At 42.9% G+C, this 24,631-nt stretch overlaps 1 protein-coding gene across 1 annotated transcript in view; it reads right to left on the reverse strand.

The window, feature by feature from the left end:
• The window catches only part of LOC115107909 (sodium/potassium/calcium exchanger 4-like), a 70,085-nt gene that overhangs the window by 22,915 nt on the left and 22,539 nt on the right, over nt 1-24,631 (reverse strand). Inside the window, exon 3 of the mRNA XM_029631670.2 lies at nt 8,818-8,894. Within this exon, the coding sequence (XP_029487530.1) occupies nt 8,818-8,894 (77 nt within the window). The remainder of the gene's footprint in view (nt 1-8,817; nt 8,895-24,631) is intronic.

The following is a 24,631-nucleotide window of genomic DNA, read 5'->3' on the forward strand; positions in this document are numbered from 1 at the left end:
AACTGGAAGGAAAGACGAGCAAAGGAGGAATTGGCTTTGGGGGTAACCAGTGAGATATACCTGCTGGAGCGCGTGCTACGAGTGGGTGCTGCTATGGTGACCAGTGAGCTGAGATAAGACGGGGCTTTACCTAGCAGAGCCTTGTAGATAACCTGTAGCCAGTGGGTTTGGCGACGAGTATGAAGCGAGGGCCAACCAACGAGAGCGTACAGGCAGCAATGGTGGGTAGTGTATGGGGCTTTGGTGACAAAACAGATGGCACTATGATATACTGCATCCAGTTTGTTGAGTAGAGTGTTGGAGGCTATTTTATAGATGACATCACCGAAGTTGAGGATCGGTAGGATGGTCATTTTTACGAGGGTATGTTTGGCAGCATGAGCGAAGGATGCTTTGTTGCGATATAGGAAGCCGATTCTAGATTAAATTTTTAGATTGGAGATGCTTAATGTGAGTCTGGAAGGAGAGTTTACAGTCTAACCAGACACCTATGTATTTGTAGTTGTCCACGTATTCTAAGTCAGAGCCGTCCAGAGTAGTGATGCTGGACGGGCGAGCAGGTGTGGGCAGCGATCGGTTGAATAGCATGCATTTAGTTTTACTTGCATTTAAGAGCAGTTGGAGGCTATGGAAGGAGAGTTGTATGGCATTGAAGCTCGTCTAGAGGTTAGTTAACACAGTGTCCAAAGAGTGGCCAAAGGTATACAGAATGGTGTCATCTGCATAGAGGTGTATCAGAGAATCACCAGCAGCAAGAGCAACATCATTGACCACTACCTTGTATCCTTTTCCCTCTCGCTCTCATCCAACACTTCCCACACTGCCCCTACTCGGATGGTATCGCGCCGTCCCAACCTTCGCTCTCTCTCCCCCGCTACTCTCTCCTCTTCCATCCTATCATCTCTTCCCTCTGCTCAAACCTTCTCCAACCTATCTCCTGATTCTGCCTCCTCAACCCTCCTCTCCTCCCTTTCTGCATCCTTTGACTCTCTATGTCCCCTATCCTCCAGGCCGGCTCGGTCCTCCCCTCCCGCTCCGTGGCTCGACGACTCATTGCGAGCTCACAGAACAGGGCTCCGGGCAGCCGAGCGGAAATGGAGGAAAAATCGCCTCCCTGCGGACCTGGCATCCTTTCACTCCCTCCTCTCTACATTTTCCTCCTCTGTCTCTGCTGCTAAAGCCACTTTCTACCACTCTAAATTCCAAGCATCTGCCTCTAACCCTAGGAAGCTCTTTGCCACCTTCTCCTCCCTCTTGAATCCTCCTCCCCTCCCCCTCCTCCTCTCTCTGCAGATGACTTCGTCAACCATTTTGAAAAGAAGGTCGACGACATCCGATCCTCGTTTGCTAAGTCAAACGACACCGCTGGTTCTGCTCACACTGCCCTACCCTGTGCTCTGACCTCTTTCTCCCCTCTCTCTCCAGATGACATCTCGCGTCTTGTGACGGCCGGCCGCCCAACAACCTGCCCGCTTGACCCTATCCCCTCCTCTCTTCTCCAGACCATCTCCGGTGACCTTCTCCCTTACCTCACCTCGCTCATCAACTCATCCCTGACCGCTGGCTACGTCCCTCCCGTCTTCAAGAGAGCGAGAGTTGCACCCTTCTGAAAAAACCTACACTCGATCCCTCCGATGTCATCAACTACAGACCAGTATCCCTTCTTTCTTTTCTCTCCAAAACTCTTGAACGTGCCGTCCTTGGCCAGCTCTCCCGCTATCTCTCTCAGAATGACCTTCTTGATCCAAATCAGTCAGGTTTCAAGACTAGTCATTCAACTGAGACTGCTCTTCTCTGTATCACGGAGGCACTCCGCACTGCTAAAGCTAACTCTCTCTCCTCTGCTCTCATCCTTCTAGACCTATCGGCTGCCTTCGATACTGTGAACCATCAGATCCTCCTCTCCACCCTCTCCGAGTTGGGCATCTCCGGCGCGCCCATGCTTGGATTGCGTCCTACCTGACAGGTCGCTCCTACCAGGTGGCGTGGCGAGAATCTGTCTCCTCACCACGCGCTCTCACCACTGGTGTCCCCAGGGCTCAGTTCTAGGCCCTCTCCTATTCTCGCTATACACCAAGTCACTTGGCTCTGTCATAACCTCACATGGTCTCTCCTATCATTGCTATGCAGACGACACACAATTAATCTTCTCCTTTCCCCCCTCTGATGACCAGGTGGCGAATCGCATCTCTGCATGTCTGGCAGACATATCAGTGTGGATGACGGATCACCACCTCAAGCTGAACCTCGGCAAGACGGAGCTGCTCTTCCTCCCGGGGAAGGACTGCCCGTTCCATGATCTCGCCATCACGGTTGACAACTCCATCGTGTCCTCCTCCCAGAGCGCTAAGAACCTTGGCATGATCCTGGACAACACCCTGTCGTTCTCAACTAACATCAAGGCGGTGGCCCGTTCCTGTAGGTTCATGCTCTACAACATCCGCAGAGTACGACCCTGCCTCACACAGGAAGCGGCGCAGGTCCTAATCCAGGCACTTGTCATCTCCCGTCTGGATTACTGCAACTCGCTGTTGGCTGGGCTCCTCATTAAACCCCTACAACTCATCCAGAACGCCGCAGCCCGTCTGGTGTTCAACCTTCCCAAGTTCTCTCACGTCACCCCGCTCCTCCACTCTCTCCACTGGCTTCCAGTTGAAGCTCGCATCCGCTACAAGACCATGGTGCTTGCCTACGGAGCTGTGAGGGGAATGGCACCTCAGTACCTCCAGGCTCTGATCAGGCCCTACACCCAAACAAGGGCACTGCGTTCATCCACCTCTGGCCTGCTCGCCTCCCTACCACTGAGGAAGTACAGTTCCCGCTCAGCCCAGTCAAAACTGTTCGCTGCTCTGGCCCCCCAATGGTGGAACAAACTCCCTCACGACGCCAGGACAGCGGAGTCAATCACCACCTTCCGGAGACACCTGAAACCCCACCTCTTTAAGGAATACCTAGGATAGGATAAAGTAATCCTTCTCACCCCCCCTTAAAAGACCTAGATGCACTATTGTAAAGTGGCTGTTCCACTGGATGTCATAAGGTGAAAGCACCAATTTGTAAGTCGCTCTGGATAAGAGCGTCTGCTAAATGACTTAAATGTAAATGTAAATGTATTGATGTATACAGAGAAGAGAGTCAGCCCGAGGATTGAACCCTGTGGCACCTCCATAGAGACTGCCAGAGGTCTGGACAACAGGCCCTCCGATTTGACACACTGAACTCTATCAGAGAAGTAGTTGTTAAAGCAGGCAAGGCAATCATTTGAGAAACCAAGGCTGTCGAGTCTGCCAATAAGAATGTGGTGATTGACGAAAGCCTTGGCCAGGTCGATGAATACGGCTGCACAGTATTGTCTCTTATCGATGGCGGTTATGATGTTGTTTAGAACCTTGAGCGTGGCTGAGGTGCACCCATGACTAGCTCTGAAACCAGATTGCATAGCGGAGAAGGTACAGTGGGATTCGAAATGGTCGGTAATCTGTTTGTTAACTTGGCTTTCGAAGACCTTAGAAAGACAGGGTAGGATAGATAGAGAGGTTGAACTGGCTAGTAATAGGGGTTGCAACAATTTTGGTAGATAATTTTAGAAAGAGAGGGTCCAGATTGTCTAGCCCGGCTGATTTGTAGGGGTCCAGATTTTGCAGCTCTTTCAGAACATCAGCAATCTGGATTTGGGTGAAGCAGAAATGGTAGGGGCTTTGGCGGATTGCTGTGGAGGGTGCCGGGCAGTTGACCGGGGTAGGGGTAGCCAGGTGGAAAGCATGGCCATAGTGGATTTATCGGTGGTGACAGTGTTTCCTAGCCTCAGAGCAGTGGGCAGCTGGGAGGAGGTGCTCTTATTCTTCATGGACTTTAGTGTCTCAGAATTTTTTTGAGTTAGGTTGCAAATTTCTGTTTGAAAATGCTAGCCTTAGCTTTCCTAACTGCCTGTGTATATTTGTAATTAACTTCCCTGAAAAGTTGCATATCACGGGGGCTATTCGATGCTAATGCAGAACACCACAGGATGTTTTTGTGCTGGTCAAGGGCAGACAGGTCTGGAGTGAACCAAGGACTATATCTATTCCTAGTTCTACATTTTTTGAATGGGGCATGCTTATTTAAGATGGTGAGGAAGGCACTTTTAAAGAATAGCCAGGCATCATCTACTGACGGGATGAGGTCAATGTAATTCCAGGATATCCCGGCCAGGTCGATTAGAAAGGCATTTGGGAGCGTTTGACAGTGATGAGGGGTGGTCGTTTGGTCGCAGACCCATTACGGATGCAGGCAATGAGGCAGTGATCGCTGAGATCTTGAGTGAAAACAGCAGAGGTGTATTCGGAGGGCGAGTTAGTTAGGATGACATCTATGAGGGTGCCCATGTTTACAAATTTGGAGATGTACCTGGTAGGTTCATTGATAATTTGTGTGAGATTGAGGGCATCTAGCTTGGATTGTAGGATGGCCGGGGTGTTAAGCATGTCCCAGTTAAGCATGTCCCAGTATAGGTCACCGAGTAGCACGAGACTTGATTCTGGAAAGGTGAAAATTTAGAAGTAGAAGCTCGAATTGTTTGGGTACAGACTTGGATAGTAATACAGAACTCTGCAGGCTATCCTTGCAGTAGATTGCAACACCGCCCTCTTTGGCAGTTCTATCTTGGTGGAAAATGTTATAGTTAGCAATGGAGACTTCAGGGTTTTTGGTGGTTTTCCTTAGCCAGGATTCAGACATGGCTAAGACATCCGGGTTGGCAGAGCGTGCTAAAGCAGTGAGTAAAACAAACTTAGGGAGTAGGCTTCTAATGTTAACTTGCATGAAACCAAGGCTTTTACGGTTACAGATGTCAACAAATGAGAGCACCTGGGGAGTGGGAGTGGAGCTAGGCACGGCAGGACCTGGATTAACCTCTTCATCACCAGAGGAACAGAGGAGAAGTAGGATAAGGGTACGACAATGCTATACGAAATGGCCGTCTAGCACGTTCAGAACAGAGGGTAAAAGGAGCAGGTTTCTGGGCACGACAGCATAGATTCAAGGCATAGTGTACAGACAAAGGCAAGGTAGGATGTGAGTACATTGGAGGTAAACCTAGGCATTGAGTAATGATGAGAGAGATGTAGTCTCTAGAGACATTTAAACCAGGTGATGTCATCGCATATGTAGGAGGTGGAACAACATGGTTGGTTAAGGCATATTGAGCAGGGATAGAGGCTCTACGGTAAAATAAGACAGTAAAATCACTAACCAGGACAGTAAAGGACAAGGCATATTGATATTAGAGAGAGACATGCATAGCCAAATGAAAATATGGGTCCAGTGAGTGGTTGGGCTGACTGGGGACACGGCGATTCAGACATTTAGCAGGCCGATGCTAACACGCTAACAGTTAGTAGGCCGGGGCTAAACAAGCTAGCAGTTAGCAGACCGGGGCTAGCAAGTTAGCCTATGGGGGACATCACGATGGGGGTAAGTCTGTTTTTGCCTCTTCGTGCGGTGGCGTCGATAGACCAGTCGTGGAATTAGTAGGGTTCCAAGAAGCTCTAGGTAGCTAGCAGGCCTAGCAGGTTAGCAGAATGGGCCTTCAGCGCATGTCGCGCCTGAGGGGGCTGTTGGAATCCTGCCCGGAACATTTCCCAGTCCGCGAGATCAAAACCATCTTGACGCGTGGATTCCGATTGGTCAGACCAGCATTGAATGGTTCTAGTCACAGGTACTTCCCATTTGAGTTTCTGCCTATAAGACAGTAGGAGCAAGATGGAGTCGTGGTCGGATTTGCCGAAGGGAGCGCGAGGAAGGGCATTGTATGCATCGCAGAAGTTAGAGTAGCAGTGATCGAGTGTATTGATAATGCGAGTGCTGCAATCAATATGCTGATAGAATTTAGGTAGCCTTGTTCTCAAATGTGCTTTGTTAAAATCCCCAGCTACAATAAATGTAGCCTCAGGATATATGGTTTCCAGTTTACATAGAGTTCAGTGAAGTTCCTTGAGGCCCGTCGTGGTGTCTGCTTGAGGGGGTATATACACACAGCTGTGACAATAACTGACGAGAATTCTCTTGGGAGATAATATAGCCGGCATTTGATTGTAAGGAATTCTATGTCAGGTTAGCAGAAGGACTTAAGTTCCTGCATGTTGTCATGATTACACCATGAGTCGTTAATCATGAAGCATACACCCCCGCCCTTTTTCTTCCCAGGGAGGTGTTTATCTCTCGGTGCGACGCATGAAGAAGACTCAATAACGCATTGAAGCCAAATTAAGTCAGTTAAAGATGGCATCTCAGAGAAATAACATGCACAGTTTGAGTTGACTCAAGTTGAAGGTCAACCAGGGTACTGCAGGCTCTCATTAGCAACTAAATTATACTTTTACAGTAAAACGTCAATTAAACATAGTCTCAAATAAGTGCCTGTCCCTTTTAATTGCCGTGCAAAAAAGTGCATTTTTCTAAATAAACGCAGGGTCTAAATGAATTGTTTACAAGGTTACCATGTATTATTTACGAGGTTTAATGTTTAATTTGTGACATAAAAAAAATTCAGCAATGACTTGAAAAAATGGTAATTATACATTTTTATTGCCAGGAAGAAACTGCTTGCCATTTGCTGCTAACAGCTGAGAACTGCTGGCAAGCACAAAAACAGTCAACAACTTCAGGAGCACAGACCCTTAGAAATAGCCTGAACTCCATCTAGTGACCAAAGTAAGAACTGCCTGAAAATGCACAGTCAAATAGGAGAATCATTATTCTGTCAAGGAAAAGTGTTGTTAAAAAAAATAGAGGCATACTAAGATGAAAGAAATGTGACAGCGTGTAAATGACAACACATTAGTGCAGGAAATGAAGAAATTGATTAAAATGCATGTAATTAAACAATTAACTATGCAATTGGTATCATGATTGTTTTCCAAAAAAAATTCATTCACTACAATGGGGGATTGTGTTTTCTGCTAACAATGCCTGGAGTACCGCGGTCGGCCTTGAGAGGGGGAAAAGGGGGAAGTAGTTCTCCCCGGTGTGAGGTCAAACTGAGGTGTATTGTTGTTAAAGGAGTTTGAGGTATGCCAGGCCAAATTCAAACCTTAGCCTCCTACAGAGACACCTCTTGATCATACTTGTACATCTGAAAGAATGTGTGGGGGGGTACTAGATTGAAACCGAGGGGTCCTATGACCCTTAAATATTTTACATTTTCATTATATGAAAAAAATATTTTTAAAACTATTAATGTGAAAATATTGAATAATGCCATCAGTGCCCCCACAAACATTTGTTGTGCATGACACCACTGGTGGAAACTCCAGGACATTGTCGTGCCTTTGGCTATGCCGGATTAAGTGATATGACATGCTATTCTATAAAATAATTTCTCCGTAATTAATATCACCTGATTGAGCTAATCATGTAAATGTAATTAACTAGAGAGTCGGGCACCACAAAATAATATTTATAGAGCCATTATAGCAGTCAATATCAATCGTCATCTTACTTCAGTCTCATTTGAAAGTTGTACATTTTTGGTTATCTGCACGAACCCTGGCTAACAATTTGAATCAGCAATACAAAAATTGGGTTTAATTATTTATTTACTAAACACCTAACTAATCACACATACACATAATTAAATCATAACTTGATTACAAATTACGTCATAAAGGAAAACGTCCCTAGCGGGCGGACCAGATATGACAGCTTGTTACACAAAAGAAAAGGGGCTGGGTTTGAGTGAAGGAGCGGGAAGACTGAGGGACAAAGGGAAGAAGTTGGGCTATCGTAAATACAGTATCTTATGCATTCTAAATTACCGCCCATTTGGAAAAGGAAAATGCAATAAATATTTACTCTGAGCTGCGCTTCGGTAGGTTGGTGGTAGATGGAAGGCCGTGTTGCCAAACCGAGTCCTTTGAAGAATGTCTCTGGTTGTCAATTGGATACGTTGTAGTAACGTCGTTGGGTGATAGACGGGATACTCTGTCTGTTCCTTCCTAACCCTCGTTGCATCTGCTGTTGCTAACTCAACGGCTAGGAGGTATCACTTCTGTAGTGAATAAGAGTTCAAAGTTCATACCATTCGCAACCAAAGCTCACGCTGATGTTGGCTTCGTTCTGTAGTTATTATCTGAACTATTCTGACATAGGACCGTCGTCCTCACATCTTTGGAACCGATAGTAATATTGTCGTCAAGGGCTTATATAGGAAGGCAGAGGAGGGCGTGTTCGAAAAGTTCACAGGGCTGATTGAGCAGAGCCATATCTTATGAAAACCCAAATCTCACATTTTAGAAGCTAAGATCACATTTCATCCCATCACGAATAATTTCATCTTCAAACATTTCAATTGAACAACAATTCCATGTGAATCCGATAACTCTGATGTGTAGACTTTCCACTGTAGAGTTTGTCATCTTATCATTGATGAGAATGTCTCAGATGACAACCGGACATCATATTCATTTAATTACTACCGCATATGTTCAATTGTTCGGATTACCAGCATATAGTTAATTTCCCCCCACCTACTGATGTTCCCAGAATCTCTATGTTAACAAAGGGTTTTGCAAATGTAACCTCAGTAGGTTGGAGAGAGGAAAAGGGGGGGGAGGTATTTATGACTGTCATACCCCCCAGGCCAACGTCATGACAACATCATTCTAAGAGTAAGGTCTAGGTGGAGTCATTCTTATATTGCTTACACCTTTCATACCTACAGTATTAGGAGCAATCAATAAGTGTCCACTAACTAGGTGTGGCAACAAGAGGTTGATTTTGACTGGGCTAGTGATAAAAGAGTTGTACCTAGTAATAGAAGCATTCAAAGCGCTCTCTTACCGCCACGATGTGCAGCAGGACGGCCCCACTCTTGCGCTCGTAGTTGGAAAACATGTCTTCAGGGAACTCCTTGATAGCTGAGAAGAGAAAACAACATCATCACGGTGTGTCAGTAATGTGACTGATGTCCCAGATTCCCCCTTGTCCACAACCAAGGATGAGTTCACCTTGTGTGGTGGCGGCACTGACAAAGAGCTTGGTAAGACTTTTAAATGTTCAAGTCAACATTACTTCATTTGCAATACGTCACCAAAGGATCCTCCTCAACCCCTAAAAAAAGACAGTGAGGTAATACTTAAAAAGCATGAACCGGGTCTTGTGTTCAGTAGGGAGTAAACGTTTGGAAACCTATAAAGCCGGGATGAACTACCTGAACTTGTCCAATAGGGGGCGGATTGGCCATCTGGCAATTCTGGCAAATGCCAGAGGGCCGGACCATTATTTGTTGGGTGGGCTGGTCGAAATTGACACACAAATAAAATGTTATATATATATTCAGAGTACCAGTCAAGTTTGGACACTCACAGTTTGGATACTCATTCCAGAGTTTATTTCCTTTGACTATTGTCTACATTGTAGAATAATAGTGAATTGTTAAATAAATCAAATATATTTTATATTTGAGAACCTTCAAAGTAGACACCCTTTGCCTTGATGACAGCTTTGCACACTCTTGGCATTCTCTCAACCAGCTTCATGAGGTAGTCATCTGGAATGCATTTCAATTAACTGGTGTGCCTTGTTAAAAGTTCATTTGTGGAATTTCTTTCCTTCTTAATGCCTTTGAGCCAATCAGTTATGTTGCGACAAGGTAGGGGTGGTATACAGATGATAGGGCTATTTGGTGAAAGTCCATATTATGGCAAGGACAGCTCAAATCAATACAGACAAATGACAGTTCATCATTAAGACATGAAGGTAATTCAATGCAGAACATTTCAAGAACTTTGAACGTTTCTTCAAGTGCAGTCCCAAAAACCATCAAGCGTTATGATGAAACTGGACCATCACAGGAAAAGGAAGACTCAAGAGATACCGCTGCTGCAGAGGATAAGTTCATGGTAGTTAACTGCACCTAAGATTGCAGCCCCAAAAAAATGCTTCACAGAGTTCAAGGAAAACTTAACCAGCATGGCTAGCACAGCATTCTGAAGCGATTTTCCATCCCATCTGGTTTGCGCTTACTTGGACTATCATCTGTTTTTCAACAGGACAATGACCCAACACACCTCAAGGCTGTGAATGGGCTACTTGACGGAGTGCTGCATTGGATGACCTGGCCTCCACAATCACTCGACCTCAACCCAATTGAGATGATCTGGGATGATTTGGACCGCAGTGTGAAGGAAAAGCAGCCAACAAGTGCTCAGCATATGTGGGAACTCCTTCAAGACTGTTGGAAAAGCATTTCAGGTGAAGCTGGTTGAGAGAATGCCAAGTGTGTGCAAAGCTGTCATCAAGGCAAAGGGTGACTACTATAAAGAATCTCAAATATAAAATATATTTTGATTTGTTTAAACACTTTTTTTGGTTACTCCATGATTCCATGTGTTATTTCATAGTTTTGATGTAAGGGAAAGGTCTTCGCTATTATTCTACAATGTAGAAAATAGTGAATATAAAGAAACACTCTTGAATGAATAGGTGTCCAAATGGTACTGTATATATATATATAAAATCACATTTGTGGGAGGAAACCCGGATTACAGGCTGACCGCTGACTCTATTGACCCCAGTACTGACCCCTGTACTGCCCAAGACCGTGGTCACTCCTATCAGCATCTGGCCGCAGCAGAAAGAAACAGACTGGCCCTCCATGGGAGCCGCTAGTGTCTGTATTAGGAATGGTGTTAAGTCCACCAGAGGTCAGATGTACACCTGCATGTGCCTTCTCTTCCTATCTCTTACATAATGTACAACAATGTGGCAGGCAGCAAGGATACTAGAGCATAAAGTTATATAATCATAGATTGTCCAAAATACACAGTAGGCTACATTTAGATCAGATAGACAGTATGGATTTGTTTTGATGTACTGGTGCATTTGCATGTGGCTTGAAAAAAATGCTTACCACAGATAATTGGAAAAGAAACTGAAACAAAAATGCATTACCATTCACACAGAAATACTATGCACAGTATAACACAGAACGCACCGATGCATTTTGATCTTCTGACGCATATGGACCCATGAAATGACAATATACGCCTGAGACAACGAACGCCTAATGCAATCCACCGCCTATTAACATTAGATGGCGCTCATGACTGATTTACGAAACCAATTTCGGACTCCTCCTTGGCACCGCTGCTTTGGCCCAACTCTTCAAAGGGACATCATATGAGATGTACAGTTTGACATCCCTTCCCCCAGTAGGCATACCGGTAAAAAGAGGGACGAGGTAAAACATCTTTTAAAAAGGACCGTTAACTTCCATGGTAGTGACTCTCCACTAGCAGCGTGATTTGTTTATATTAGCACAGGTATCGGTCCTTTGCCACGTGACACCACACCCCCTCTGAAATCTCTGTAAGGCAGGGAGCCTTATACAATCTATGGAGAGTCTTCCCAAGGTCAGATGCTGCATGTCATTACAAATATAAGCAAAGAAAGCAATATGTGGAATTCAGTGTGGAAAAACATTTCATCGTGCATTATATTTTGCTCATTTTATTTATGAAACCATGTCATGTGGCAAAAGCGTTGCGTAGGCTCCACTGCTCACGAGATCACAGGTGCAATTACTTGAACATGACAGCTGCGCACAAGTGTCTTTAGGCAACTTGAGCGACATGCAACGTAACAATAATACACTGTGTTTTCACAGACAGCCCAATTCGGATCATTTTTCCACTAATTGGTATTTTGACCAATCACATCAGCTCTTTTCACATCAGATCTATTTCAGGTCAAAATACCGATTAGTGAAGAAAAAAAACATCAGAATTAGGCTGCCTGTGTAAACATAGCCTTAAATAGGCCTATGCTACTTCAGAAAATACAGTAGGTAGCCTATCAATCGCTTGACTCATTCGGCAATGATGACTAAAAAGCTTAGAGGAATCGAAAAATAGAGCTGCCAACCAAGTAAACAAGAATATTTTCCCCTTTCTTATAGTGCACTTTAACCCGCTCTGTTGCCTAATCGCCCACATTTTCCCTTCCTTGTCTGATGCATCTTTTAAATTACAGACTCACGAGATCTGTGAATCAATCAATAATTGAATGGCTCTACCCGCCATCCCGCTCGGTCCCTTTCTGTAGTTAACGTCACAACCCCTTAGTGATACAACACAATCAAGTCTGGCTGTGTGCGTGGTATAATGCCACGATCAAAACAACTGGGAACCATGAACTCGGAAATTTACGACTTCCGACTTCAGTGTGTTCAAGAGAACTGGGAACTCTGGGGGGGAAAACAAGCTACGACGGGGAGCATTTTTTGGAACCGTCACCCAATTCGGAATTACAAATCGGAAACTCGTCGAGTTCCCAGTTGCCTTGAAAGCACCCACCCAGAAGTATGATGGCAAAGGTACTAAAAGCCTTATTCACATTAGCAGTTTGAAGTCAAATCCTATCTGTTTGCATATCTGATTCGAATCTGTTATTTTTCCTGTAGTCTGAACAGCCAAAAAGCACATGGGTTTGGATATTTCAAGCATGTGGTGGTTTGAAGTCAAATACAAATCTGATTCCTGGCCATGCAACTTGTGTCTGAACAGTCAAATCTGATTTATTTGCCCTCAAGTGGTTTATAGACTGTTATTTAGCATATATTGTTGCTTGCTAGCTACACTGTTGACAGTTTGTCAAGAACATGTGGAAAGTAATTAGCTTGATAATTGTTTACAAACAAATTAGTGAATGCTCTAGAAAGCTAAACAGCTACCTAGCTAGCTAGTTGACTGCCTTGGCTAGCCAAAAAGGACACATTTTAAAAGTTGGATAATCTTATCTCTTAAGGCTTTAAAAGTGTTCTTACACTATGATTTTGAACATTCAAATTAACTGGGAAAGGTCCATGGCAGGCATTGTGGTCACCTTACATAACTTCTGAGTGATAAGAAACAGGAGCACCACCACCAATCAGCCTACACCACTGCGCACACACTTGTTGTTACTATGACAACTAGCATAGCCATGCCAGAAAATGACTGCTGTCTCAACACACACAAATCCGATTTGGTCACATGTAACATGCTGTTTGGACAGTCAGTATTCCAAAAGGCTTTAGAGCACTCAGAGAACTGGGAGCCAGCGCACAGTTGGCGGGCAGAGGGGGTCTGGTCACCTCTCTCCCGCTCTCAAAGCGGTGTAAACAGTGAACCAGACACCATCTGCACACAGTTTGCCCTTGTACCTCCCTGCAGAGGTCTGTCCAGACATGAACATGCTTCAACAGACGTTTCCACACGGGGATAGGCAGGGAGATCGCTTGATTACCACTACAGCAGGCAGAGCACAGCAGCGGCTGAAGGAGGGTGCTCCAGTGCAGCTTGATTAAATGTCGCGTCCCAAACCTAGCCAAAGAACTGAATCATATAGACAGGTTAATTGACGTTTTCCACTAGTGTAGGCTTGAGGTTTAAAAAGGTGGCACATTTGACAAGTCAGTGGATCAGAGTTGATGGTATTTTTGCACAGGAAAGTCTGCTGCGTTCTGCACGTTGTTGCAGTTCCTTAGTGTGAAACAATGCGTCAGTGTGTGTCTGTGTGGCAACCTTGTGGGATACCTTTGAGAGTAGGCTATGTATCATTCAGTTTCAACATGAGTCAACCTTGAAATAGCCTAATGTTCTTGTTGGATTGGAATCAACATTCTTGAACATGGTCAACAAAAATCTAATCTCAGTCTCTCACCACCTAGCCATACATAAAATAGGAATATCTGGGTAGCACCTAAATGTCCAAAATTGGCGCTGATATAAATGTCATGTGGCACACCATACATTTGTGTATTGCCATAGTGTAACTTCAAATCACATACAGTGAGTCAACTAGGCCCCATACCAGACCTGGGCAGAACATTTTTGTATTTTTTAGTTTATTTGAAAATACCAACTTTTCAAATACTCATGGTAGTCGAATATAGTTTTTATAGAGTTTCAACTAAAAGGTAACCATTTTCTTTATTCAAATACAGGTCTCAGAATCAAATATTATTTAAGTGTTTTGAATACCTCTCAGAAAACCCAATTATATTTGAAGGTATTTGAACATATGCTAGTTATTTGAAAACAAAAAATATGTATTTGATGGCTGCCAAATATTTGATTAAGAACCAAAAACTACAACAGTTCGTTGAATTAGTCTAACAACGGTTTGGAGGGCTTTCAGATATTAATCTTATAATAAAATACACGAGGGACATGGAATCATCTCATCATTCGAGTAGACCACTTGCGCAGCTTCAAAATGACTAACAAATATATTTTCAGAATGAGTGGCATAAGGTAAAACTAACACTTTACATCAAGTTCTTATACATGTGTATTAACTTGGTTACATTGCAACATTGTTACATTGCTTTATAATTGCATAATAATCAAGTTATTACATAAGTGGAATAAGTAACAGTGACTATTCCTTGTGTACAGTAGTTACAAAAACTCAGCTCATTGCTATGCATTTAAAAATGCAATTACCAAAGTATTATGTAACAACACTAATAAAATGTTGCTCCAAAACTAATGACTAATGACACAGACACAATTAACAGTTTAATGTTATGTTACTGAGAATACTGACAGTAACAAAATATGGCTATTAAGTTTCAAAGGAAACAATATCCAAAAATGGCGTCTTAAATAAAGCCATACATAAAATAGGAAGAAAGGTAGAAAATCATGTTAGTTTGTATTCTGATAAACTATCCTTTTAAAGATGGTATTGTGCAGGGGTATTCAACTCCTACCCTATAAGGTGAGGAGCCTGCTGGTTTTCTGTTCTACCTGATAATTGCACCCACCTGGTGCCACATCCCTGATTAGAGGGGAACAATTAAGAAAATGCAGTCCAGAGTTGAGTTTGAGGGGTATAGTGATTGAAACAAGAACACTTTCAAAGTTGTTTTTGCTGAGCATCCAGCTAGCTGTTTGCAATGGATATCATAACATTAATTGCAGCTTTCAACCTTTTCAGTGGCATGTTGATAGAGTCATTTAGAAGTAAAATTTTAAACAAATCAGAATATATTTTGTATTTGAGATTCTTCAAAGTAGCCACCCTTTGCCATGAGGACAGCTTTGCACACTCATGGCATTCTCTCAACCAGCTTCATGAGGAATGCTTTTCCAACCATCTTGAAGGAGTTCCCACATATGCTGAGCACTTGATGGCTGCTTTTCCTTCACTCTGCAGTCCAACTCATCTCAAACCATCTCAACTGGGTTGTCAGGTGTTTGTGGATGCCATCTGATTCAGCACTCCATCACTCTCCTTGGTCAAATAGCCCCTACACATCCTGGAGGAGTGTTTTTGGTCATTATCCTGTTTGAAAACATATGATAGTCCCACTAAGCGCAAACCAGACGGGATGGCGTATCGCTGTAGAATACTGTGGTAGCCATGCTGGTTAAGTGTGCCTTAAATTCTAAATAAATCCCAGACAGTGTCACCAGCAAAGCACCTCCACACGTAATAGTCTTCTCTATTATTCTTCAATGTAGAAAACAATAAAAATGAAGAAAAACCCTTGAATGAGTAGGTGTGTTCAAACTTTTGACTGGGACTGTATATACACTGCTCAAAAAAATAAAGGGAACACTTAAACAACACAATGTAACTCCAAGTCAATCACACTTCTGTGAAATCAAACTGTTCACTTAGGAAGCAACACTGATTGACAATCATTTTCACATGCTGTTGTGCAAATGGAATAGGTGGAAATTATAGGCAATTAGCAAGACACCCCCAATAAAGGAGTGGTTCTGCAGGTGGGGACCACAGACCACTTCTCAGTTCCTATGCTTCCTGGCTGATGTTTTGGTCACTTTTGAATGCTGGCGGTGCTTTCACTCGAGTGGTAGCATGAGACGGCGTCTACAACCCACACAAGTGGCTCAGGTAGTGCAGCTCATCCAGGATGGGACATCAATGCGAGCTGTGGCAAGAAGGTTTGCTGTGTCTGTCAGCCAGAGAACACCAAGATTGGCAAATTCGCCACTGGCGCCCTGTGCTCTTCACAGATGAAAGCAGTTTCACACTGAGCACCTGTGACAGAGTCTGGAGACACTGTGGAGAACGTTCTGCTGCCTGAAACATCCTCCAGCATGACCGGTTTGGCGGTGGATCAGTCATGGTGTGGGGTGGCATTTCTTTGGGTGGCCGCACAGCCCTCCATGTGCTCGCCAGAGGTAGCCTGACTGCCATTAGGTACCGAGATGAGATCCTCAGACCCCTTGCGAGACCATATGCTGGTGCGGTTGGCCCTGGGTTCCTCCTAATGCAAGACCATGCTAGACCTCATGTGGCTGGAGTGTGTCAGCAGTTCCTGCAAGAGGAAGGCATTGATGCTATGGACTGGCCCGCCCGTTCCCCAGACCTGAATCCAATTGAGCACATCTGGGACATCATGTCTTGCTCCATCCACCAACGCCACGTTGCACCACAGACTGTCCAGGAGTTGGCGGATGCTTTAGTCCAGGTCTGGGAGGAGATCCCTCAGGAGACCATCCGCCATCTCATCAGGAGCATGCCCAGGCATTGTAGGGAGGTCATACAGGCACGTGGAGGCCACACACACTACTGAGCCTCATTTTGACTTGTTTTAAGGACATTACATCAAAGTTGGATCAGCCTGTAGTGTAGTTTTCCACTTTAATTTTGAGTGTGACTCCAAATCCAGACCTCCATGGGTTGATAAATTTGATTTCCATTGATAATTTTTGTGTGATTTTGTTGTCAGCACATTCAACTATGTAAAGAAAAAAGTATTTAATAAGAATATTTCATTCATTCAGATCTAGGATGTGCTATTTTAGTGTTCCCTTTATTTTTTTGAGCATTGTATTTTATTTTCTTACTTGCTTGCTTATGTACACCTGAGGCAATGGACATTCAGGAGAATGCAAATTTACAGAATGTTCAGATATAAATGTGTTGTGTAGATCAAATATGACTGTCAGATATTTGTGTTCTATTAATTATATTTCTATGTTCAACATGCAGTTCCAGATACAGTGGCTTGCGAAAGTTTTCACCCCCCTTGGCATTTTCCTTAGTTTGTTGCCTTACAACCTGGAATTAAATTAGATTTTTGGTGGATTTGTATCATTTGATTTACATAACATGCCTACCACTTTGAAGAGGCAAAATATTTTTGATTGTTGAAACAAACAAGAAATAAGACAAATTCTGAAACGTTGGGCGTGCATAACTATTCACCCCCCCCCCCCAAATCAATACATTGTAGAGCCACCTTTTGCAGCAATTACAGCTACAAGTCTCTTGAGGTATGTCTCTATAAGCTTGGCACATCTAGCTAATGGGATTTTTGCCCATTCAAGGAAAAACTGTTCCAGCTCCTTCAAGTTGGATGGGTTCCACTGGTGTACAACAATCTTTACGTCATACCACAGATTCTCAATTGGATTGAGGTCTGGGCATTGACTAGGCCATTCCAAGACATTTAAATGTTCCCCCTTAAACCACCCAAGTGTTGCTTTAGCAGTATGCCTAGGGTCATTGTCCTGCTGGATGGTGAACCTGCGTCCCAGTCTCAAATCTCTGGAAGACCAACAGGTTTCCCTCAAGAATTTCCATGTATTTAGCGCCATCCATCATTCCTTCAATTCTGACCAGTTTCCCAGTCCCTGCCGATGAAAAACATCCCCACAGCATGATGCTGCGGGGATGGTGTTCTTGGGGTGATGAGAAGTGTTGGTTTGGGCCAGACATAGCGTTTTTCTTGATGGCGAAAAAGCTAATGTTAGTCTCATCTGACCAGAGTACCTTCATCCATAAGTTTGGGGAGTCTCTCACGTGCATTTTGGCAAACACCAAACGTGTTTGCTTATTCTTTTCTTTAAGCAATAGCTTTTTTCTGGCCACTCTTCCGTTAAGCCCAGCTTTGTGGAGTGTACGGCTTAACGTGGTCCTATGGACAGATACTCCTATTTCCGCTGTGGAGCTTTGCAGCTCCTTCAGGGGTGTCTCTTTGTTGCCTCTCTGATTAATGCCCTCCTTGCCTGGTCTGTGAGTTTTGGTGGGCATCCCTCTCTTGGCAGGTTTGTTGTGGTGCCATATTCTTTCAATTTTTTAATAATGCATTTGATGGTGCTCTGAGAATGTTCAAAGTTTGATATATTTTCATAACCCAAACCTGATCTGTACTTCTCCACAACTTTGTTCCTGACCTGTTTGGAGAGCTCCTTGGTCTTCATGGTGCCGCTTGCTTGGTGGTGCCCCTTGCTTAGTGATGTTGCAGACTCTGGGGCCTTTCAGAACAGGTGTATATGTAATGAGATCATGTGACACTTAAATAAAGTCCACCCACGTGTGCAATCTAATTACATGACTAATTACATGACTTCTGAAGGTAATTGGTTGCACCAGATCTTATTTAGGGGCTTCATAGCAAATGGGGGGGGGATACATATGCACACACCAGTTTTCTGGGGGGGGTTGTTTTGTTAGCTAAAACTATAGTTATCCCAGGTGTGCCCAGTAACCATTGTGCAGTGTCTCCACAAATCCTGTGTAACATTTATTGTACAGAAAAACCCTTTGTGTCACAAGACACAACTCTTGGGTCAAATGTGTTTCACATCAGTTGCACAACTTGTGTGTACAGGGTCCTAGAGCACAAAGTTATACTCATGCAAATCCATTTCAGTTGGAAGACCTTTGTGTTGTTTTGTCATAACAAACCACAAAGTAGTTGGCTAAAAGAGACACAGTCTTAGTGACATATAGAACACATGCAAGGTTAAAATTGTATGGTTCCCTTAAATAATATGTTAACTATCATATTACTTTACATGCCAACAATAGTAGCAGTTCATGCTGTCACAGTTGCGTTACATCACTGGAGCTGAGCCGTCTGACACAGCAAAAAATGTAAAAATAACGCAGGAGGTTTTTATGACCTTTTAACAGCCGATTAGTATGGGGTGGTAGGTAGCCTAGTGGTTCGAGCGTTGGGCCAGAAAACGAAAGGTTGCTGGATTGAATCCCCTTTAGTTCTGCCCCTGAACAAGAAAATGCAGTGGAACTGGCTTTCCCGGTAGGCTGTCATTGCAAATAAGAATTTCTTTATAACGGACTTGTAATTTTTGTTTTGTTTAAGTAAGTCTACAAAATGAGCATTATATTGACATATTTATCCAAAATGTCAGTCGGCGTACACCTGCACTACAATGTCTGGCATAAACAAGCAAGCTACATTCTACTTAAACCAAGTAAATACATCCTATGTTCAAAGGACATTCTGAAAAGGACAACAGTAGAATAACTAAAAAAAAGTCACTCCTCCTTTCTCACATTTGCTTGGGATTGTTTCTTTGGGAAGTCTAACTGATAGGCCAGAGATAGAGAGAGGGAGAAAGAGAGAGAGAGAACCACAAAATCATCTAAAGAGACTAAACTACACATCTATAAATAAACCACTGGATTCTCTGTTTGGACACCTGACTAGTGGCGTCTACTTATGCAATAAATGGCAACACTTTTGTTCATCAATCTTCTCTATGCACACACACACACATAATCAGCTCCAGGAGTAATCCACGAAGTCCAAGCAGAGGAAATGTTGGAGGGTTTACCAGATAAAGTCTCTGCCTGCTAGTGCTAACCATGTGGACATTAGGGCATCCTAAGTTTCTGAGTCATAAACCAACCAACTGATAGGTCAATAAGGTCGTTATCCAACAATCTCCTGCCGCATACTAGATCCTATAGGCCACAACTGTCTGGGCATTAGGCCTGTGATCCTAGGTAGTGCTCTCCTCACTCCCACATCTCTCTTTCTCACATGCACAACAACTCCATTTGTCAAGCTTGGACTCATATGCATTAGTACATCAACATACCTGAATAGGCTACAATATGTGTGTATATCATGGATGTTTTGTGCATATGGTCTGCCCTCTCTGCCAAATTTATGGGATCCAAAGATGTCCCCCCTAGGAAACACACATGCCATGTTCGGTTTCAGAATCCAATTTACGGGAGATTCGGAAACAATTATAGTAATGCATGCATTTTATGTTTTATACTGGCGCACCTTTCATAATATTCAACTGGAAAATATAAATGATTAAACCTGCAAGTAACCGATCACGAAGCAGTGACTCATTATTTGTAGATTTTTTTTGTAGATAATTACTCATTGTGTCACCAGACAGACAGCATTGGCAGGCATGACGAATGACATACACTCCTCCGTATTTATTTGGACAGCTAAGCTAACATTTTTATGTTCAGCTCTACATATATTATGATGAATGATTAGTGAGAAAGTTACAGAATCATACCCCCGCAAAAAATGAAACCAATAACCGGAGAGGTTAAGAGGTTATTTTCTGGGGGGTATGATCTTTGACCCTCTAACTTTCTCACTAATCATCATTCATGATTGATTATCGATAACCATGGTCGCATCCACATTAATGTAGAAGTATCGTGAAACATTTTCTATTCTTATTTACAATAAAGGTGACTCTAAAATGATAATACATGATTCACCATTCAGTTCTTATTGGGCAAAAATGAAAATACCCTCAAATAAAAGGTGACAAAAAGTTGCTGGTCAGGGTCAGGCCTCACATTGAGTATGTTGCCGTGACACCCAGATACCATGTCAATAACGCAGTGCTTCCAAATGTTGGCATGTGGCAGTTGACGTACCAGTCCAAGCTGTGCCTCTGTCACATTCCAACCTTCCCTCAACCTCCCCACCACATGGCTGGGTAACACACACACACACACACACAGCTCAAGTACAGTGCCTTCAAAAGGTATTCACACCCCTTTATGTATTCCACATTTTATTTGCGTTACAGCCTGAATTCGAAATTGATTAAATATATTTCTCACTCATCTACACTCAATATCCCAAGTGAAAACATGTTTAGCAATGTTAGCAAATTTATTAAAAATGAAATACCTCAATTACAGTTGAAGTCGGAAGTTTACATACACCTTACCCACGGCGCAATCTGTTTTCAATACAGGAAGTAAACAAACCATGCTCCTTTTTACGTCTTGCGCAACTCTCAATAGTGTAACGTTGTTCCTGGATGTGTTTCTTCTTCATTGCACAAATGAATAACCTCAACCAAATTCCAAAGACTGGTGACATCCAGTGGAAGCGGTAGGAACTGACAACAGGTTCCCAATAAATATCCCATGGCAATGACAACACAGGGAACAGTCAGAGGCAAAAAAGAACAGTTAGTCCTCGGGGTTTTGCCTGCAACATAAGTTCTGTTGTACTCACAGACATGATTCAAATAGTTTTAGAAACTTCAGTGTTTTCTATCCACATCTACTAATAATATGCATATCTTATATTCCTGGCATGAGTAGCAGGAAGTTGAAATTGGGCACGCTATTTATCCAAAAGTGAAAATGCTGCCCCCTATACCTTAACAGGTTAATGCATTCAGTTGTGCAACTGATTTGGTATCCCCTTTCCCTTTTACCCTCTTTTTTTCAGCGGAAGAGATGGACCAGGAAACCCTCTTACTTTTGGATGGCTTGACTATGGCCTGAAGTTAAAGAACATAAATGCCTTACAAGCAGTGAGTATTCTATAAACAGCACCTTTTTTATACACGAGGAGAGGTCCACGGGACACACACATGAATACATAGGACTGTGGACACACCAAGCGACACACTGAGCTTGAGCAGTAGAGGGGTCTTGCCAGGTATATGTTGAAAGATTTGGGTATTTTGAAAACACATTTTTGAAATAAATGTATAATTAATTGAATACTTCGTGCTCACAACAGTCAAATGTGAGACGGCAGCCCACGTGACCAAGTGGCACAACAACATCTGGCCGGCAAACAAGGTTGCGGAGTACCTGAAGGAGTCCGCAATCAGGAGTTCAGTGGACCAGCCCGAATGGGGCCAAGCCAGTCGAGATAGTCTGAGAGTATCCACGTTTGTTAATACAATATTTGCTAAAATATTATGCTATTGGTTCTCTCAAATGCTGTTTTTTCCTCTTAGGGTTGAGACCTCTGATTGTTTGGATTTTAAAATTAGAAACAGCATTGGGTGTGGCTACTGTGTGAACATGTGGATCTGAGCAAGTGTGATGTCATACATTTTTGTGGATATGTACTGTATGTAAATGTTAAGTTGTGTATTGTTTTTGTCAATGTATGTTTTTGTTTGTCAAAAGAAAAAGATAAATAACATATTACAAAAAAAGTAATTATCTGTCACTACAGATTGCTCAGGACTTCTACAATTTAAAGCCGGACTGCACCAGGAAACTGACTAATAGCTGGATCGCGGTCTACAAGGACAAAAAAAAAACTTCGCTTCGCCAGCCCAGAGAGAAGCAGGCTCAAGATCTTCTCTTCGAAGTGCAGGTATAGTTTGAAATTACCCTGTTGGTGGTGCCTCAGATGCTAATTTATTTATTAACTATAAGTTATTCACTAAACATTCTTCTCTTCAGATACACAAGGTGATGTGATGGAAAATGTTATGAAGCGTGAGGGAAATTTCCCGTCTGACCAATGAGGACATGTAACGGAATGGAATGCCCCGCTGACAGCTGTCTGTGGGCATTCATAAGAGAAGTGTTTACATGGTCTGCAGCCACTGATCATAGCACGAGGTGTATATAAAGATATATATTGTGCATAGGAAGTAACAAAAGGAGAATCGTTGAAGATGCTCATGGGGTAATAAGGGAGATTACCGAGTGTGTTTGGGAATAGTACTAAGTGAATGTGGATGTGAGAGTTGTGTGCATGTGAAAGTTCTGTAACCTGAGTTTATCTATAATGTTAGAGTTATTATATGTATAGGAAGTAGCAGTAAGCTAGTCTTAGGCGAAGGCTGTGAAGGCTGTGTTTCTGTATGCATGTTTGTTTTGGGTGTCTCCAAATCCTTTATACCAGCGTGACAATGATAATTATCACAGATTGAGTGATAAGAGGACGAAATGTGATGGAACATATTATGTTGGTGCTTTTCTATTAACCAATTTCTGTGTTCATGCAAGTAACTAATGGAACGAATCCTCACTATCAATATCTGCAATTTGGTATTACGCCCTGACCCTTGTTTTGATAATGAAAGATCTCAGTTTCAAGGTCTCAGATTAGAGAGAAGAAGCATCATGAGGTATTGGTCTGTCACATGCATGACCCAGTATTGGTCAGTCACATGAATGAAGCAAATGTTAATTATTAATTCATTATGAATGATGAATAAGCTAAATCATGCTAATGTAACTTGTCTGTATATAAAAGATCTAACGGGACTGCCCCGATAGAGCTCCTGATCGACATGTGTACTTGGTGCATTGAGTTGGTTGGAACCACTCCAGTGTGCTGATAATAAACAATGATTAATTTAAGATTTACTTCTTTTTTTCACCTTTATTTAACCAGGTAAGCTAGTTGAGAACAAGTTCTCATTTACTGCAACTGCAACCTGGCCAAGATAAAGCAAATCAGTGCGACAAACAACACAGAGTTACACATGGAATAAACAAGCGTACAGTCAATAACACAATAGAAAAAAATAAAGTCTATATACAGTGTGTGCAGATGGACACTTCAAGTGTCCCTCTAGAATTTCCACAACAGTGACATTGCTTTAAGACTTCTGCCAGTGGTCATCCCAACACCAGTCTTCAAGATCGGCTGGAAGTAATTCACATAGGGAAATTTTTGGGATAATTAGAGCATGGCATTTTGTAAACCTTGAATGAAAGGAACAGCATTCCAAAATCTGTTGTGCATTTTCCCACTGGAGATGTTTCCAGCAAACTGACTTTTGCGGAGAAAAGGCTGTGCTTGATGATGTAGTGTACATAAAAATGTATGTTGCCGTTAAATTCCCATGTATCGAATTTCCATCATTTTCAACTCTACTGGTGGTTTTGTCACAAACTGTTGCATTATATAGCGAATGTGCCCACTCTGGTCTTGACACATGAGCTCTAGTCAACAGCTCGCACATACAGTTGTGGTAGGCTATCTACATCATGAGATTATTACGGATAAGAAAGAGATTTACATTGTCAAACGGCCACCAAGCATCGATCATCATGTCACCAAAATTAGACTCTCAATATTTATTGGAAAGGTGCATCAAGCTCATCACCTTGCACTTTTACGATCCTGCGAAGTTCATAACTTATTTCATCTGTAGCTAATAAACTGCTTCCACTGCCATTTCTCGCATAATTCATTTTAACTACACAAAAAGATCCCACCATGTCAAACAAACAAATTGTCTGTAGGCATTTATAAAATTGCACCAGCATTTCATGTTTCCACCAGCTCTGACTTTTTTCATGCATCAGGTAATTCATCTGCATGAAATGGTTGGATGGAAACATGGTTCGTGTTGTGTAAATGAACCTATGAGCTCCAGCCCAAAATGAATGGAAGGTGTAGGCTTTAAAACAGGGATTGGGTGTTGATTGACGTAAATTGCAATATATATATACACAAAATACAATGTGTGATGGCATTGTCAGTGTGCCTCCATGATTTGCACAAGTCCTCATATTGTAAAATCAAATGATTTCACCAACAGGATAGGACCAACATGGTTGAGTACGTGCACCAGGCGGAGGTGTCCTGACCCTAACCATTTGTGTTGACTCTTGGGGA

The sequence above is a fragment of the Oncorhynchus nerka genome, linkage group LG24 (assembly GCF_034236695.1).
Source record: "Oncorhynchus nerka isolate Pitt River linkage group LG24, Oner_Uvic_2.0, whole genome shotgun sequence".
NCBI classification, from domain to species: domain Eukaryota; kingdom Metazoa; phylum Chordata; class Actinopteri; order Salmoniformes; family Salmonidae; genus Oncorhynchus; species Oncorhynchus nerka.